We start from the raw sequence: 18,359 nt of genomic DNA, 5'->3' as shown, positions 1-18,359 counted from the left end.
GGGGAGGGGGGATGTGTCCTGGGGGGGGGGGGGGGGGGGGGGAGGTCTGGGAGGGGCTCTGAAGGTGTTTGAGGGGGGGCTCAGAGTGCTCGGGGGGGGTTTCAGAGGGGAACGGGGGGGGGAGGGTTTGGGGGGGGTGTGTGTCTTGGGGGGGTTTGGGGGGGGGTCTGGGGCGGGGGGGGGGGGCTCAGAGTGCGCCGGGGGGGGAGTTTTGGGGGGTTCGGAGAGGGGACGGGGGACGGGGGGAGGGTCTGGGGGGGTTTGGGGGGGGGATGTGTCTTGGAGGGGGTTTGGGGGGGAGGTCCGGGAGGGGCTCTGAAGGGGTTTGAGGGGGGCTCAGAGGGGTCTGGGGGGGGGGGGTGCTCAGAGTGGTCCGGGGGGGGGGGTTTGGGGGGGTTCAGAGGGGGACCGGGGGGTGGTCTGGGGGGGTTATGGGGAGCAGCTCAGAGGGGTTTGGTGGGCTCAGGGTGGTCCGGGGTGGTGTCTGGGGGGGTGGTTGGGGGGGGCTTAAAGGGGTCCGGGGGGGTGTGTCTGGGGGGGGCTCAGAGGGGTCTGGAGCGGGGGGGGTGCTGAAGGGGTTTGCAGGGGCTCAAAGGGGTCTGGGGGTGGGAGTCTGGGGGGGTCTAGGAGGGGGTCTGAGGGGGTTTGGGGGGGGCTTAAAGGGGTTCGCGGGGGTTTGGGGGGGCTCAGAGGGGTGCGGGGGAAGGGTGTGGGTCGGGGGGGGGCCCCTCTGAGCCTTTGCTCTCCCCCAGCTCCATCTGGACTTGGCGCAGGTGGATCTGGCCGAGGGGGGGGGCCCACTGGTGAGTGGGGGCCGGGTTGGGGGGGGGATCGGGGAGGGGGGGGTCTCTCACGTCTCGGGGAGCTCCCAGTGGGTCTCTCTGGGGTGGGGGGACTTTGTGCCCGTCCCCTCCCCCCCCCCCCCCCCCGAGACCTCTCACCTCTCTGCGCCCCCCCCCAGGTACGACCTGCAGGAGGAGCGGAGCAGCCCCTAGAGCTGGGGCCCCCCCCGGACCCCATCGTGCCTGGGGCAGTAGGAGGGTGGGGAGGGGGGGGACAGGGCCCCCCCCCCCCCCCCGGGCTCCTCCCACTGCCCCCCACCCCTCGCCCCCCGCCTCGCCACTGACCAAAGACATGCGGGGGGGGGGGGGGGGGGGGCTCCCCCCCTGCACCCCCGCAGACTGTTACGTACCTCGTGCCTTTCGCCCAACCCAGGAGCCCACCCCCCCTCACGCCAGAGCCGGGGGGGTCACCGGCCCTGGGCTTGTGCCCCCCCCCACACACACACACTTCCCCCCCCGGGGAGACGCTTTGGTTAGAGCCGCTGCCACCGCCACCGCCGTGCCCCCCCCGCGCTGCCTTCCTGGGGCTGCGTCCCCATGTGTCGTCCCCCCCCAGCGCTAATAAAGGAGGGAGGAGACAGCGGCGGCTCCGTGTGGTCCCGGGGGGGGGGACGGACTTGGGGTGTCCCCACCCCCCTCCCGTGTGAGGTGTCACCCCCTCCGTGTGACGTACGCCCCACGGGCATCCGCCATGGGTGCCCCTCGTGGGGTGTCGTCCCCCCCCCCCTCCGTGTCCCTACTGGGGTGTCCCCTCACAGGGGATGGTCACTGGGGTGTTCCCCCCTGCCCACCCCGAGGTGTCCCCACCGCAGTGTCCCTGGTGGGGATGCCACCCACGGGGTATGGCCATCATGGTGTCCCCACCTTGGTGTCCCCACCGCAGTGTCCCTGGTGGGATGGCACCCACGGGGTATGGCCATCATGGTGTCCCCACCTTGGTGTCCCCATCACAGTGTCCCTGGTGGGATGGCACCCACGGGGTATGGCCATCATGGTGTCCCCACCTTGGTGTCCCCACCGCAGTGTCCCTGGTGGGATGGCACCCACGGGGTATGGCCATCATGGTGTCCCCACCTTGGTGTCCCCATCACGGTGTCCCTGGTGGGATGGCACCCACGGGGTATGGCCATCATGGTGTCCCCACCTTGGTGTCCCCGTCACAGTGTCCCTGGTGGGATGGCACCCATGGGGTATGGTCATCATGGTGTCCCCACCTTGGTGTCCCCATCACGGTGTCCCTGGTGCGATACCACCCATGGGGTATGGTCATCATGGTGTCCCCCACCATCATGTTCCCATTGTGGGTGTCCCTGGTGGGATGCCACCCACGGGGTATTGTCATCATGGTGTCCCCATCGCGGTCTCCCTGGTGTGATACCACCCATGGGGTATGGCCATCATGGTGTCCCCCACCTTGGTGTCCCCATCAAGGTGTCCCCTGGTGGGATGGCACCCACGGGGTATGGTCATCATGGTGTCCCCACCATCATGTTCCCATCGCGGTGTCCCTGGTGTGATACCACCCATGGGGTATGGTCATTGTGGTGTCCCCACCGTGGTGTCCCCATCACGGTGTCCCTGGTGGGATGGCACCCATGGGGTATGGTCATCATGGTGTCCCCACCTTGGTGTCCCTGTAGGGGTGCCACCCATGGGTATGGTCTTTGGGCTTGGGTGCAGATGTCCCTCCACCCAGGTGTTTCCCACTGAGGTGTCCCCCATGGGGTGCTGTCCCAGGATGCTCCCTACTGAGGTGTCCCTGAGGGGGTCACCATTGGGTTGTCCCCCCATTGGGACATCCCTGGCGGGATGCCCCCCTCAGGGTATGGCCATCGTGGTGTCCCCGTCGAGGGTGCTGTTCATGGGATGTGCTCCTTGGGGTGGCCACCCGTGGGGACGGCCCTCGTTGGGGTTGCCCTCGTCGCGGCGTCCCCACCGAGGTGTCCCCCACGGGGATGCTCCCTATTGTGGTGTCCCCAAGAGGCCACCATCGGGGTGTCCCCCCCGGGATGCCATCACCGGGCTGTCCCCCGTGGGGGCTGTCCCCCGTGGCGGTGCCCCCCCCCCGTGTCCCTGCTCCGTGCCCCATCTATAGCCAAAAAATCCCCCCCGGGGAGAAGGGGGGCGTGGCCTCTTCTCTCCCCGCCCCGCCCCCTCATGCATAATGCATCGCCCTAATTAGCGCGCGGTGACGCGGGCGGCGCGCGGCCAATGGGCGGGAGGTGACGCCGGGCGGTAGAAAGCGCCCGCCCGTTCCTTCCCCCCCCCCCCCCGCCCACCCCCGGCCCAGAGCGCGGAGCAGGAACGGGAGCGGCCGCCGCCATGGTGGGGAACCGGGAACCGGGCACCGGGGGGAACCGGGGGGCGCGGGGGATGGGGGAGGGGATGGGGTGGGGGGGGGTTGGGGGGGAGCTCGGCGGGCACCGGGCGGTGCCGGTAGCGCCGTCCGGGCGGGGCCGGTGGCCGCTGACCGCCGCGTTTCTCCCCCCCCCCCCCCACCCCCCGCAGTGCGACTTCTCGGAGGAACAGACGCGGGTGAGTCACCGGGAACGGGACCGGGACAATTTCCCCACCACCCCCCCCCACCCCCGGCACCCCACCTCCATCACCCCCGGCACCGGCCCCCGCCGCCCCCCCAGCGCTTCCTGCGCGGGGCGGGGGCCTCTCCCGGGGCAAAGTCCCGCCCGGCGGGGGGCCGCTCTTGCCAGCCGGGGCGGGGGGGGGGGGGGTTGGTGCGGGACAGGGGGGAACCGAGCTCTGGGGGGGGCACCGGGGGATACGGGACCGGGGGGCTTGGGGGGTGCGGGATCGGGATCGGGACCGGGGCGGCGGCGGCGGCGGGGGGGGCGGGCCCCGCCTGCGCTATTTGCCCTTATATGGGCATAGCGTGGGGCCGGGCCGCGCATTCCTGCGGGGGGGGACGGACCGTCCGGGTTCCCTGCGCCGCGGGGGGGGGGGGGCGGGAGCGGCCCGGACGCCTGGGTCCGCCGCGGGGGGGGGGAGGAGAAGCAGCATCATCCCGGGGGGCGTTTTGGGGGGGAGCAGCAGCAGCATCCCGGGGGGGTTTGCGGGGGGAGCAGCAGCAGCAGCATCCCGGGGGGGTTTGCGGGGGGAGCAGCAGCAGCAGCATCCCGGTGGGGGGGTGCCCTGACCTCCATCCCGGCCGGCGTCGGGTTCCGCCGGGAAACCGGATCCCGCCCGGTTAACGAAACCCGAGCTGGGGCCGGAGTTGTTGGGGGGGGGGGGACACACAGGTAACGGGTCCTCGAGGTGTGGGGTGCCGGGGCGGGGGGGGTGTGTTGGATCCCCCCGAGGTGCGGGGTCCGCAGGTGCGGGGTCCCTCGGGATGGGTTCCCTGGGGGCGGGGGGGGGGGGGTGTCCCGGTGGGTCCCGGCGCCTTGAAGCGGGGGGGGCGTTGCCGGTGCCTGATGCCGGGGGGGGGACACACAATCCGGCAGAGTTCAAGGAGGCGTTCCAGCTCTTCGACCGCACCGGGGACGGGGAAGATCCTGTACAGCCAGTGCGGGGACGTGATGCGGGCGCTGGGGCAGAACCCCACCAACGGCCGAGGTCATGAAGGTGCTGGGCAACCCCAAGAGCGATGGTGAGTGCGTGTCTCTGTGTGTGTGTGTGTGTGTGGGGGGGTGTGTCAATCCTCACCCCCACCCCCCCCCAAGTCTCCCCAGACCCCCCCCACGGTCCCTCTCCCCGCAGAGATGAACCTGAAGACGCTGAACTTCGAGCAGTTCCTGCCCATGATGCAGACCCATCGCCAAGAACAAGGACCAGGGCTGCTTCGAGGACTACGTGGAGGGGCTGCGGGGTCTTCGACAAGGAGGGCAACGGCACCGTCATGGGGGCCGAGATCCGCCACGTCCTCGTCACCCTGGGTGAGCGTCACGCTCCCCCTCCCCCGGGGTCCCCAAATCCCCATGAGCCTCAGCGACACCCCCCCCAGCCATCCCTGAGGACCCCCCAAAGCGCGAGCAGCCCCAGGGACACCGCCAGCTCCTGGCCATCATGGTGTCCCCACTGTGGTGTCCCCACTGTAGTGTCCCCATCGCGGTGTCCCTGGTGGGATGGCACCCACGGGGTATGGTCATTGCGGTGTCCCCATCGCAGTGTCCCCGGTAGGATGGCACCCACGGGGTATGGTCATCGCGGTGTCCCTACCGTGGTGTCCCTGGTGGGATGGCACCCACGGGGTATGGTCATCATGGTGTCCCCACTGTGGTGTCCCCACCAGGGTGTCCCTGTAGGGATGGCACCCATGGGATATGGTCATGGTGTCCCCACCGTGGTGTCCCTGGTGGGATGCCACCCGTGAGTTATGGTCATTGTGGTGTCCCCATCATGGTGTCCCTGGTGGGATGGCACCCATGGGGTATGGTCGTCATGGTGTCCCCACTGTGGTGTCCCTGTAGGGATGGCCCCCACGGGTTATGGTCATGGTGTCCCCACCGTGGTGTCCCCTGGTGGGATGCCACCTGTGGGTTATGGTCATTGTGGTGTCCCCATCATGGTGTCCCCACTGTGGTGTCCCTGGTGGGATTGGCACCCATGGGGTATGGTCATTGTGGTGTCCCCACTGTGGTGTCCCTGGTCCCCCCTGGGGTCCTCACCAGCCCCCGAAGGCCCACGAGCCCAAGGGGACCCCCGGTGTGTCCCGTCCCCCCCCCCATCCCCATGGCCCCGGGGTGACACGGGGGTGTCCCGCAGGCGAGAAGATGACGGAGGAGGAGGTGGAACAGCTGGTAGGAGGTGGAACAGCTGGTGGCCGGGCACGAGGACAGCAACGGCTGCATCAACTACGAAGGTGAGGGCTGGGGGTCCCGGGGGGGCGGTGGTGGTGGGGGGATGTGTGTGTGTCCTAGGGGGGGTCACGAGGGGGTGTGGGGGGTCCCCGGGGGGGGCTCAGCCGCGGCCCCGCTCCCTCCCTGACCATCATGTCTCCTTCCTTCCCCCCAGCGTTTGTGAGACACATCTTGTCAGGGTGACGCCGCAGGGGTACGACTCCCCCCGCTCCCCCCTCCCAAACAACCCCCCTCCCCCCCCCCCAGCCAAGTTACTTTACAATTTAATTTTTTTTTTCCTTCCTTTTTTTTTTCCGTGGTGTCTTTTTTTTTTTTTTAAATTTAAAAAAAAAAAAAAAAAGCCAAAAAAAAAAAAAAAAAGCCGCCTGGTTTGCGCTCTTGCCCTTGGTGCAGCCGCCCCCCCCTCCAGCCGCCCCCCCCGCCCCCGCATGCCCCTCTGCATGGAGCCCCCCCCCCCCAACCCATGCGTGCTGGGGCCGGGGGTGCTGGTGTTTGGGGGGGGGGGGGCCAGTGTAACCCCCCCCCCCCCTCGCCATGGAGCTGCAGCGACGCCGTGTCCCCCCCCCTGCCGCGCTCTTCAGCCCTTTGACTTTGGTTTTCCTGCCTCTCTCGGGGACGAGGGCTGGGGGGGCCGGGGGCGGGGGGGGGCCGCAGACCACCCCCACCCCACACCACCCCCCCCCCTCACCCCGCTCTCCCCCTTTTCTCTCCGCAGAGCTCGTCCGGATGGTGCTGAGCGGTTGAAGACCCCTCCTGTCATTGCGTCCCCCATTCCCATCCCCCCCCCAAAAAAACCAAACAAATCACTGGGTTTTGTGCCTTTTCCCTCATTTTCCTGCTACCACCATGCAGCTTCCCCCCCCCCACCTCCCCACCGTCATCCCCCTTCCCCCCCCCCCCCCCCCCCCAGCCCCACCGGCTAAATTATTGCTCCACGGTATCAAATAAAGTGGCGGAAAAGTGACGCTGCGTTGGTGACCCTCTGTTTTGTCCATCGTCCAACCCCCCGTTCCCCCCCCCCCGGCCATTATCCCCCGCCCCCGCCAGACCCTGGACCATGAGGCCGTTTCTTCCCGCCCCGGGGACTTGGAATTTTATTTTTGTTGGTTTTTTTTAAAAAAACAAAAAAAAAAAAAAAGGGGGGGACAACTGAGAAGGGGAAGGAGGGTTTGGGGGGGAGGGGGGGGGGAATGCCCATCTGCCAGGTGGGATTGGAGCTGTCTCATAAATAGCCGGGGGGGGAGCAGGGTCCCCGGCCCGCCCGGGGGAGACCAACACTTAAATAAAATGCGGGACAATCATAAAAAAATACCAAAGCTGGGGGTGGGGGGCAAGGGGGGGGGGGGAGGTCCTTTGGGGGTGCTTTGTGGGGGCGGGAGGGGCCGGTCTCCCCGGGCCGGCGGCAGCGGCAGGTTTTGGGGGGGGGGTGGGGGGGTGGATGGAGGGGCCGCGGCATCCTCGTCCCCGGCGGGGGGCTCACTGCGTGGGGGGGACGGGGGTGGCCGTGCTGGGGCTGGGCGCGATGGGGTCCGTCTGCAAGGGGGGGGCCTTGGTCTGTGGCGAGAGAAAAAGAAAGAAAAAGGGGGGGGAGGGGGGGGGGGGCGGCGGGTCACATCTGGGGGGGGCAAGGGGGTGCGCAAGCACCTCTTGCCCCACAGCTCCCACGAAGGTTGAGCCCCCACCTCCCCGGCCCCCCAGCTCCATGCCCGCGAGTGCCCAGTGGGTGTCTCCCCCCAGCCCCGCACCCCCAGCCCAACGCCCACAAGCGGGTTCCCCCCCCCCTCACGGTGGGTCCCCCGTCCGTCCCCCCGTCTCCCCCCCCCCCCAGGCCCCCCCCTCATGTCTCACCTGCGAGCAGGCCGGGGTTGGGAAGGAGGCTTCCCTGCACGGCGGCCACGATGGCGGGGCTGTGCGCGGCGGCCGAGCCCCCCCGCGAGGTGCGGCAGGGCCAGGCCAGGTGGGTGGGCGGGGGGGGGCACCCCCCCGGACGGCATGCTGCTGGCGAGGGCCCCATGCAGCGGGAGGGCGGGCGGGTTAGCGGGGAAGGTGGCGCCGAGGGGTTCGGCGGGGGGGTTAGCCATGCTAAATGGAATGGCGGATGGAGGCAATCCGAAGGGCAAGGCCGCGGGGGCATTACCGGGCACGGCGGGGTGGCCGCTGCCACCGAGGCTCCCCGCCAGGCTCTGGGACGGCGGCTGCTGCCCGGGGAACGGCGCCGGGGCTGCGGAGAGAAACGGGGAGAGGGGTGTCAGCGCGGAAACACACACACACCCCACCCCCCACCCCCGCCCCGGCCTCCACCCCCCACCCCAAAAACCCACCCAGCCCTTGGCACCCACCGTGCGGGACGGCCGGGGCGCCCGGCGGCGGGGGCGGCTGCGGCGGGGGGGCCCCGGGCAGCGGCTGCCCCACGGGCTCGGCGGGGGCCACCATGGCGGGGGCGGGCGGCGCAGCCAGCGGGTGGGCGGCGGGGGCCAGGGGGGCACCAGCGGCGGCGGCGGGCAGGGGTTGGGCCCCCGGGGGCAGCGGGGGCGGCTGCTGCTGCTGCTGCTGCTGGAGGTGCTGGAAGTGCTGCTGGCGGGCGCGCATCTCCGCGTACTTCAGCTGCTCCATGTGGAAGGCCTGACGGTCCGCCAGCAGCTGCTGCCGCTGGTACTCCAGCTGCGGGGGGGGGGACACAACACACGGTGGGGGGTTACAGGGGTCGGGGGGGATGCTAAAGGCAGGGGGAAGCATCCCCCCCCCCCCCCCCCCGCCATCGCCACCACCGTCACTCACAGCCTCGCGCTCCCGGTCCATGATGGTCTCCAGCTCCTCGAAGTGCCGCAGTTTGATCTCCAGCTTCTTCATCTGCGTCTCCACCAGCAGAGCCACCAGCGACTTGATCTTACGCTCCTCCACGGCTGCCAAATGCTGGGGGAGGCGGAGGGCGGGGGGGGAAACAAAGAGGGGTGTGTGTGTGTGTGGGGGGAGTCAGCACCCCCAACCTGGGCCATACATACACACCCCAGCCCCAAACTCCAGCCCCAGCCCCTCACCTTGGCCTTGACGGCGGCGGCGGCCAGGGCGGCAGCAGCGGCGGTGGAGAGGTTCCCCTCACCGATGTCCCGCTCCACCTTGGCCTTGCGCTCGGCCTCGGGCTCCGGCGGCTCCTTGGGCGCCTCGTCCGGCCCCTCCTTCCCCTCCTTCTCCTTCTCCGGCTCCCCTGCAGCAGGACGGGGGGGGGCACCGTGTCAGCAGGACAGGGCCATGGTGGCGCTCAGCATGTCCCCCCCCTCCCCAGCCCACCCGGGCCCCCCCTCACCTGCACCATCACCGTCACCCTTGTCGGGCTCCTTCTCGCCCTCCACCTCCTTCCCCTTCTCCTCCTCCTTCTTGGGTGTCTCCCCGGGCTTCTCCTTCGCCTCCTCCTCGGCAGCTCCATCCCGGGGCTCCTGGGGAGGGACCGGCCCCGCGGCCACTTGAGCCCCTGCACCAGCTGCGGCCCGCCCCCCCCGCCATGCCCCCTCCCCACACCAGCCTCTACCTTCGCCTCCTTCTTCTCCTCGGCCGGCTGCGCCTCCGCCCGCGCCTCCTCTGCGCCGCTCTCCTCTGGGGACACAAGCGCGGGGGAGTCAGTCCCTGCTGCTGCTCGCCCCAGGACTGGCAAACTCATCACACGTACCCCCAGACACACACACACCCCCATACCTATCCGCTCCGGCTCGTCGGAGGTGGTGCCGGCGATGCCGCTGCTCTCCAGCCCGAACGCAGGGTCGGCCTTGCCCGTCACCTTGGCCGCCTCCTCCACCTTGCGGACGTGGGCCTCCACCAGGGCCGTGGGCACCTCCTCCTTCATCTTGGAGAACTCCTCTGCAGGGCAGCGCATGGGCCCTCAGCAGGGACCCCCCCCACACACACACCCCTCGCAGCCAGCCCCGCTCCTCAGCACTGCGTGTCCCCCGGGGCAGGGGGGGGGCTCGTCCCATCCCCTCATCAGCCTCATCCTGTCTCCCCCCAGGACTTGTCCTGCCCCTCTCTGGGATGCCCTACAGGACCCATCCCATCGCCTCCCAAGAGTCATCCCGTCCCCCCCAGAGGAATCTACATAGAACTCACTTGTCTCCCCACAGGACTCATCCCTCTCCCCCCAGGCCTCATCCCATCCGCCCTGCGGGCTCGTCCCAGCTCCTCCTAAGACCCATCCTGTCTCCCTGTAGGACTCCCCGTAGGGCTCAGCCCTTCCCCCTATAGGACTCTTCCTGCCTCCCCCCAGGACTCATCCATCTCCCCGTAAGAATCATGGAATGGTTTGGGTCGAAGGCACCTTTGAAGCCCACCCAGTGCCACCCCCTGCCCTGGGCAGGGACACCTCCCCCAGCCCAGGTTGCTCCAAGCCCCGTCCAACCTGCCCTTGAACCCCTCCAGGGATGGGGCAGCCACAGCTTCTCTGGGCAACCTGCGACAGGGGCTCACCCCCCTCACAGCAGAGTTTCTTCCCGATATCTCACCTAAATCTCCCTCTTTCAGTGTAAAACCCTTCCCCCTCGTCCCATGGCTCCCCTCCCAGCTCCAGAGTCCCTCCCCAGCTTTCCTGGAGCCCCTTTAGGGACTGGCAAGGGCTGGAAGGTCTCCCCGGAGCCTTCTCTTCTCCAGGCTGAACCCCCCCAGCTCTCTCAGCCTGTCCCCACAGCAGAGGGGCTCCAGCCCTCCCAGCATCTCCGGGGCCTCCTCCGGCCCCGCTCCAACAGCTCCGTGTCCTTCTGATGGCCCCAGAGCCAGAGGCAGCGCTGCAGGGGGGGGCAGAATCGCCCCCCTCGCCCTGCTGCCCACGCTGCTGGGGCTGCAGCCCAGGATGAGGGGGGTTCCGGGCTGTGAGCGCACGTTGCCGGGGCACAGCCGGCTTCGTATCCACCAAGACTCCTTGTGGCTCCCTATGGAACTCCTCCACAGGACTCAACCTGTCTCCCCATAGAACTCATCCCATCTGCATCTAGGACTCATCCCGTCTCTCCGTAAGAGCCATCCTGTCCCCCTGTAGGACTCCCTGTAGGACTCCGTGTAGGACTCGTTCCCATCTTCCTGCACGACTTGTCCCGTCTCCCGACAGGACCCACCTTGTCTTGTCTCCCCATAGGACCCATCCATCTCCCCATAAGACTCGTCTCCCTATAGAACTCCCTATAGGACTCGTCCCTCTCCCCATAGGCTCCATCCCCCCAGGACTCAGCCAGGGCCCCCCCCAGGCCGGACCCCGCGTTACCCAGAGCCGACTTGGCGGCGGCGGAGGCGACGCGGGGGTCGACGACGGAGGCCAGGAAGGCGACGGTGCTCATGACGGGGTTGCCGGACTGGCTGAAGGGGATGGGCTGGTAGGCCAGCGGCCCCAGGGACGCCTCCGAGTCCTCCAGGTAGGGGTCCTCGATGGGCAGCCGCAGGAAGTGCAGGATGCACTCGTCCTGTGTCCGGCTGCCCACGTGCTCCGACACCTTGTTCCAGTCGTCCTTGTACATCTCCAGGGCCTGCGGGATGGAGCCGGGGGAGCGTCAACGGGGTCTGGCGGCCCCGTTTCCCCCCCCTTCCCCGTGGACCCCCGCTCACCTCCAGCAGCAGCAGCGTCTCCTGCTCCGTCCACTCCCGCGTGGCGCTGGCGGCGGCTTTGCTCTGCGTGGGGGAAGAGAGGGGTGAGCAGCGGCGGGCAGGGGGGACGAGGACAGGGACGGTGGGGCGCCCACCTTGGAGGGGACGTTCTTCTTGGTGTACATGTCCGTGCGGAGGCCGAAGTTCTGCATGTCGGCTGGCTTCTCCTTGCTCTTGTCGGGGAAGTTCAGCATCTGCTGCGAGGCCGAGGTCTGCTGCCAGGGGAGGAGAGGGGACGCTGGGGACGCAGCCACGGGGGACAGGCCGCGAGGACGCCGGTCTCCCCCGCCCCATCCCAGAGAAGCTTTTGTGCCCCATCTCGTCACGGTGTCCCCCCCGCGTCCCTGCTCCCCGGGGCAGGGCGGCATGCGGGGCGCGAGGGGGAGGAGGGAAGGAGCCTTCCTCGGCCAGCGGCGGGGCGACGGACCCCAAGGAGCCGCCTACCAGCTCCGGCTTCCCCTTCACCGTCTCGGTGACGAGGTCTTCGATCTCTTTGCTCTTGCGGCCCGTCTTGGCGTCGCCGTCGCTCTGCCGGCCCTGAGGCACGGATCGAAGCTGTGCGATCCCCCCACCCCCCCGCCCCACCCCGCGCCCGGCCCCCTCGGGGACCGGGGGAAGGCAGAGGGGGGACGCGGCTGGGCGAAGAGCGGCCGCCCCCGCGCACCCACCTGGGGCGTCTTGGGCTGCAGCGGCACCAGCCCCGAGGGGGTATCGGCCAGGACGTGGAAGTGGGAGGTCGGCGGGGGGCCCATGGGGGTGGGCCGGCTCTCGGCGTCCACCTGGTAGTTGATGAGGCCCCACTGCTCCAGGAAAGCGTGGACCCTGCGGAGAGCCGGGGCTCAGACCCCACCGGTCCCTCTGCCAGCGCCAGGGTGACAAACCGGTGTCCCGCCCCCCCCCCCGCCTCAACCAGCCCCGCCGGCGCCAGACCCACCGCATGATGGCACAGACGTCCCCGGCCAAGTTGCGGCGGCAGGCGGTGGAGGTCAGGTACTCCTGCGGGTTCAGCCGGTACGTGTCGATCATGAAGTTGCGGTAAGCCAGGTATCTGGGGAGAGGAGCGAGGCGTCAGCGCCGGCCGTGGCCCCGCCGGCACCGGGAGGGACGGGGAAGGGGGTAGAGGTTGGGGGGGGTCAGTCTCACATTTCAGGGGTCTTGGATTTATTCTTGCCATTGAAGAACTCGGGCAGGGCTCGGCGCTCGATGGCGTGGACGCTGCAAGGCGAGACGCTTGGGGAGGGCCCGGCACGGCGTCCCCGGGGCACCGTCCCCCGTCCTCGGCTGTCCCGTACCTGTTGTAGTCGAACCAGGCGGCGTAGCTGGGGATGATGATGTGGTGGGTCTGCTCTGTCACGTTGTCCTCGTGCAGGTCGGGGTTCTTGGCCTGCTCCCCCTTGCTCCCGGTGCCGTTCTCCTCCTCATCCTGACAGAGACCAGCACCACATGGGCAAGGGGGTCCTGAGCCCTCCTTTTGCACCCTTCCTCATCCTCACCAAGAGCGGGATGAGACCAATGGCGTACAGCAAAGCCACCTGCGGCCCCAGGGGCAAGGCGAAGGGCAAAAAGGGGCCCTTTTGTACCCAAAAGAGGGACAAGGACAGAGGGATAAAGAGGCAACCATCCAGCGCTCGTGACCCCCATGCTGGGGTGGGAACATCTCCCCTGGAGGAGTGTTGAAGGAGGGATGGCCCCGGACCTCACCTTGCCGGCCGTCTCCATGCTCTCGTCCTCCTGCTCATCTGGAAGAGAGGAGAGCAGGGGCCGGTTGGGGGACTGCCAGGTCTGCGGTGCCGGGGGACCCTCCGCAGCACTCGGCCCCGGCGGCTCCGACTCACCCAGGTCCGTCATGGTGCCCCCCCTTGACGGGTGCAGACTCCGAATCCTTCTTGGTGTTGACTGCAAGCGGAGGGAAGCGGCGCTGAGCACCCCGAGGACACGGCCCCCAGCCCAGCCTGAGCTCGTGACGGAGGGACCCCCACGGCGGGGAGCTGCCAGCCCCCCCACCCTGACCTGTCTTGGGCAGGGTGACCTCCTCCACGTTGGGGACGGGCGAGGGCTCGTCCATGTCCTTCGTCAGGTCCTCCTGCTCCTCCTCACGGTGCCCACGCTTGGATTTGTTGTAGGGGGTGGAGGGTCTGCAAAGGGAGAGACCCCCACGTCCCCGTCACCTCCGCACCCCAGGGCTGGACTCCCCCACCCCATCCCCTGCCCTGGATGCGACCCTGCTGCCCCCCCCCCAGCCCAGGCTCACCCCTTCTTCGCGTTCTTCTTCTTGGCCTCTGGGGTGGGCGAGGGGGAGGGCGAGCGCTTTCGCTTCTTGTAATTGCCCCCCTTCTTGTCCCGCCGGTCTGAGTCGGGGCTGTTCACCTGGTGGGGGGGGGGACAGGGGGGCGCTGGATCCAACCGAGTGGGACAGCCAAGCAGAGACCCCCCCATCGTCGCCTCCCCTCCATGGCTTTGCCACCCTGCTCTGACCTCATCCGTCAGCGTTTTGGCCGAGATCTTCTTCCTGCGGGCGACAGGGCTCTTCTCGTCCGTCACCTCGTAGTCCTCCTCGTTCATCCACTCGTTGAAGGTGTCCGTGTCCAGGATCCACTTGGCGTGGACCTGCCGGGCAGGCGTGGGGGCGCGTCAGGCAGCCAGTGGGCAGGGGAGGGGGCTGCAGCCACCGTCCCAGCCTGGGGGACCCCGTCACCTTCCGGGGCTTCTCCGGCGTCGGGGCGTCCTCCACGGAGGCCTCAATCTCACTGGCGGGGATCCAGGTGTCATAGCTGTGGGCGCAGAGGGACGGGGTGAGAGCAGCACCCGCAGCAGGGCGGGCACCCCGTGGGCACGGGGGGGGGTTCCCTCAGGCTCCGGGCGCATCCCCACAGCCCACCCCCCGCCCTCCCCGGGGCCGCCTCACCTGTCTGGGTAGTAGCCCCAGTGCAGCAGGACCTGCTTGTCGCGCTTCATGACCGGCCGGACCCACTCCTCTGCGGGAGACACAGAGCGGGGACAGCGCTGAGCACGGACCCACCGTCCCACCGAGAGCCGCCCGTGACGCCGAGCGCGGCCCTGGCCCCCAACAACCCCCCCCACAGCGTATTGCCATGAGCTCGGAGCAGGGGGCTCCCTCCTTGCACCCACCTTCCTCCAGGTTCCCAGGGACAGGGCAGACGATGTGGGACGCGTTGCTCTTGTCCTCAGTCACCGTGCCCTGCGGGGAGAGCAGGGGAGTGGGTCCAGGGCTGAGTGCCAGGATGAGGCATTGGGTGCCCCCCGCCCCGGCCCCGTGCCCCCCACCCCGGCGCTGCCACCGACCTGATGCCTCTTGACGATGTCTTTCAGCTTGCTCAGCAGCTTGGGTTCAATCTCCTGGTGCAGAAAGATGTTGGGCCGGGCCAGGCAGTTGTTCTGGGGAAGGAGAGCAGAGCGGTGAGCGGGTGGGGGACAGGGCGGGGGGGTCCCGGAGCGGGGGCAGACGCAGAACCTCTTACCTGCACCAGGGATTTCTCGATGGTCATGAACATCTCCACGTTGCGGTCCATCCGCGAGGGATTCTGGAAATCGAAACGCCGCCTTATTGGAAGAAAAGAGCGACTCTCATGAAAGCCACAGCTCAGGTCTCCTCGTCAGCATCCAAAGCCTGGGGGGGCAGGGGGGCGGGGCGGGGGGGGGGCGGGGCACACACCTAAACCCCATCAGGGGTCCACGGTGAGGGGGGGACTTGCCCCAGCACCTGCTTGCTATGGAGGTGGGTGCCCTACAACCAGCCCACCCCCCATGCAGCTACCCCAGGGTGTTCCCATGGAGGGAACCCCCGCACCCCTGGCCCCCACCCCCGCCCCCTCCCGCTCCCAGGACCCCCAGCCCCGAGGGGTGCAGGCGGGCGCTCACCATCCTTGGTCGCTCTTGAATTTATAGGCCGCTGCCAGGATGTGGCACAGGGCTCCCCCCGCCTTGAAATCCAAGAAGCATTTTATCTGTAACAGAAGAAAAGGGGTTGGGGGGGCCGGGGGGCAGACGCGAGGGGTTGGCTGTGTCCCTGGTGCAGCAGGGGGCTGGGCAGGGTGCCATCCCTTCGTCCGGGTGCCGTCCCCTCATCAGGGTGACATCCCCATGGCTGGGTGGCATCCCCTCATCGGGATGCCATCCCCTCATCAGGGTGCCATCCCTTCGTCGGGGTGCCGTCCCCTCGTCAGGGTGACATCCCCATGGCTGGGTGCCATCCCCTTGTTGGGGTGGCATCTCCTCATCGGCATGCCATCCCCTCGTCGGGGTGCCATCCCCTTGTTGGGGTGCCGTCCCCTCATCAGGGTGACATCCCCATGGCTGGGTGCCATCCCCTCATCGGGGTGCCATCCCCTCATCAGGGTGCCATCCCTTCGTCGGGGTGCTGTCCCCTCATCAGGGTGACATCCCCATGGCTGGGTGCCATCCCCTTGTTGGGGTGGCGTCTCCTCATCGGCATGCCATCCCCTCGTCGGGGTGCCATCCCCTTGTTGGGGTGCTGTCCCCTCATCAGGGTGACATCCCCATGGCTGGGTGCCATCCCCTCGTCGGGGTGCCATCCCCTTATCGGGGTGCCATCCCTTTGTCCAGGTGCCATCCCCTCATCAGGGTGCCATCCCCATGGCTGGGTGCCATCCCCTCATTGGGGTGCCGTCCCCTCGTTGGAGTGCTGTCCCTCTGTCCGGGTGCCATCCCCATGGCTGGACGCCATCCCCTTGCTGGGGTGCCATCCTCCTGGGCTCTGTCCCCGAGTCGGGATGCAGTCCCTGCGGTGGTGGGGCACTGTCCCCAGTTGGGGACCCGTCCCTGTGTTGGGACACTGTCCCCAGGTCCACGGGTCGCTGTCCTGGGGTCCCTGGGGAGGTGTCCCCAGGTCCTTCGGGCGCTGTCTGTGGCTGGGGCCCTGTCCCATGTTGGGGCCCTGTCCCTGGTGGGACGCTGTCCCCTGGTCTTTGGGGCACAGACCCTGCTTGGGGGGCAGTTCCCAGCAGGCCAGTGCCCAGGTGTCACCGGGCACTGTCCCCAGGACACCGGGGCACTGTCCCTGACCCAGACACTGTCCCACATCGGGGCACTGTCTGGGGTCGGGCACCGTCCCTCGGCCGGGCTGCTGTCCCCGGGTCACTGAGATGCTGAACCGGGTCACCGGGGCCTTGTCCCCGGGTCTTTGGGGGGCTGTCCCCGCTTGGGACCTTGTCCCTGGGTCATCAGGGCCTTGTCCCCGGGTCACTGGGACTCTGTCCCCACATCTTCGGGTGCTGCCCTTGCTCAGGGCCTTGTCCCCAGGTCTTTGGGGCCTTGTCCCCAGGTCTTTGGGGCATTGTCCCTGCTCGGCCTCGTCCCCAGGTCTTTGGGGCCTTGTCCCCAGGTCTTTGGGGCGCTGCCTCCGGGTCACCAGGGTCTTGTCCCTGGGCCATCGGGGTGCCGTCCCTGTGTCTTTGGGGCACCGTCCCCGCCTGGGGCCTTGTCCCCGGCTGTCTCTGGGCTGCGTCCCCCACCGGGGTGCAGCTGCCGGTGCCTGCCATGTCCCCGTCCCCGTGTGCCCGCGCCCCGGCGCCGGCGGGGGCTCACCGGCAGCTTGGTGAGGGGCGCGTTGCTGACGTGCTTGCCGAAGACCTCCTCCTGGAACTGCAGCAGCTGCACCACCAGGCTCGACAGCGACTTGTTGGTGGGGGGCTCGGCCTGGATGTACTGCGGGGGGGCGGGGAGGGGGGGGGGTCAGCGCCGCCGCCGGGGCCGGGCCCGAGGTGGGGGGGGGGGGGGGGGGGGGCGGCGATGGCGGCGGCGGGGCCGTGACAGGCCGGGCCCGGCGGGGCGGGGGCTGGTGGCGGCGCCCCCCGCCCCCCGCCGCGGCCTACCTTCTTGTAGTTCTTGCCGAGCCAGAGGCGGACGTTGTCGAACTGGCTGACGGTGTCCGAGGCCTCGTAGTACTTGACGTTGGGGCCGCCGTCCTTCTTCCGCACCGCCATCTTCGAGCGGGCCGGGCCGCCTCCCGCCGCGCCGCGCCGCGCCCGCTCTACCGCCCCCTGCCGGCCCCGCCCCGCTTTCTCCCGCTCTACCGCCCCCTGCCGGCCCCGCCCCGCGCCGCTTTCTCCCGCCGCTGCTCGGTACCGCCGCCGAGTCCCCGGGAGCTCGGCGATACCCACCCCGCGATCGAGAGGGAGCGGCGGGGGTCGCGGGGAGCCCCGGGATGGGCCCGGGAGCGGCGGAGGGAGCGGGGCGGGGCGGCGGCGGGGCCGGGTCTAGGTGGAGCGCAGGGAAGGCTGGCGCGGGAGTCACGGTGGCCGAGTGGTTAAGGCGTTGGACTCGAAATCCAATGGGGTTTCCCCGCACAGGTTCGAATCCTGTCCGTGACGCTACCTTCCGCTTTTTTGGTCTGTTATTTTTATTTTCGTTTTTATTTTGCGGGGACTCCCAGGGCCGCCGCGGGGTGGGTCACGCGGGGCGGGGGGGGGGGACTCCCACGCTCGGTACCCACTCTTTTAACGGCGGGGCTCTGGGGGCGTGTGTGTGTGAGAGTCTTTTTGGGGTACCCCACCATTGGGGGCTGCAGAGCTGGGTATAGGCGACAAACCCCCCCCCCAGGGCGGGACCCCCCCCCAGGACCCCCAGCCGCCCCCCAGGCACCCTGTCCCTCCGGGGGAGGGTCCCTGTGCGGAAGGGGCTGCAGCGGCAGCGCCCGGGAATGGCGTTGCTCCATCTCAGCCACACAAAGAGACAGGAGGGACCCCACGGCCCCCGCCGGGGGGGGGGACACGACCCCTGAAACCCCCTCATTTTTCTCAGGGGACTGAGCTCCTTTGTCACCCCCCCGTCCCTGTCCCCGTCCCCCATCTCCGGCAGGGGGTCTCAGGAGCAGGCGCAGACCCCCCCCGAGACACCGATAAAGCAATAAACACTGTTTATTGATCACTGAAATCCGCCCCCCCCCCACCGCCGGCCGCAGCGCGGGCACCGCAGGGGAAAGGATTGTAAAAAAAAAAACAAAAAAAAAAAAAACAAAAAAACAAAAACAAAACAAAAAAAAATGCAAATAAATTAAATTCCCCGCAACCAGGCTCTCGAGGCGCCTGCCCACGGTACTTCAAAA

At 68.8% G+C, this 18,359-nt stretch overlaps 3 protein-coding genes and 1 non-coding gene across 4 annotated transcripts in view; 3 read left to right on the top strand and 1 right to left on the bottom strand.

Moving 5' to 3' along the window:
- Positions 1-995, top strand: part of ESYT1 (extended synaptotagmin 1) — a 16,219-nt gene extending 15,224 nt beyond the window's left edge. Inside the window, 1 exon segment of the mRNA XM_054187095.1 lies at positions 962-995. Coding sequence (XP_054043070.1) covers positions 962-995 — 34 coding nt within the window.
- Positions 996-4,188: 3,193 nt separating this feature from the next.
- On the top strand, positions 4,189-6,542 carry MYL6 (myosin light chain 6). Its single transcript, XM_054187094.1, is given in 9 exon segments — positions 4,189-4,341; positions 4,343-4,405; positions 4,407-4,446; positions 4,557-4,609; positions 4,611-4,664; positions 4,666-4,732; positions 5,562-5,599; positions 5,601-5,658; positions 6,372-6,542. Coding segments are annotated over 9 exon segments (555 nt in total). The 3' UTR covers positions 6,401-6,542.
- Positions 6,543-6,878: 336 nt separating this feature from the next.
- Positions 6,879-17,285, bottom strand: SMARCC2 (SWI/SNF related, matrix associated, actin dependent regulator of chromatin subfamily c member 2). The gene is given in 32 exon segments (XM_054187093.1): positions 6,879-6,933; positions 7,054-7,193; positions 7,195-7,210; positions 7,505-7,877; positions 7,996-8,317; positions 8,435-8,569; positions 8,695-8,861; positions 8,961-9,090; positions 9,183-9,247; positions 9,347-9,508; positions 10,899-11,157; positions 11,237-11,299; positions 11,371-11,490; positions 11,720-11,812; positions 11,944-12,097; positions 12,210-12,323; positions 12,419-12,490; positions 12,568-12,698; positions 12,977-13,014; positions 13,111-13,132; positions 13,134-13,171; positions 13,286-13,410; positions 13,527-13,642; positions 13,751-13,882; positions 13,971-14,046; positions 14,181-14,250; positions 14,405-14,474; positions 14,579-14,671; positions 14,755-14,836; positions 15,155-15,240; positions 16,841-16,960; positions 17,128-17,285. Coding segments are annotated over 32 exon segments (3,750 nt in total). The 5' UTR covers positions 17,239-17,285.
- Positions 17,286-17,543: 258 nt separating this feature from the next.
- Positions 17,544-17,625, top strand: TRNAS-CGA (transfer RNA serine (anticodon CGA)). Its single transcript has one exon. It is a non-coding gene; the product is annotated as a tRNA-Ser (tRNA).
- Positions 17,626-18,359: the final 734 nt, after the last annotated feature.

Source organism: Rissa tridactyla (assembly GCF_028500815.1).
Source record: "Rissa tridactyla isolate bRisTri1 chromosome 24 unlocalized genomic scaffold, bRisTri1.patW.cur.20221130 SUPER_24_unloc_1, whole genome shotgun sequence".
NCBI lineage: Eukaryota > Metazoa > Chordata > Aves > Charadriiformes > Laridae > Rissa > Rissa tridactyla.
The sequence above is the reverse complement of the archived record's forward strand: the minus strand, read 5'-3'. Positions and strand labels throughout refer to the sequence as shown.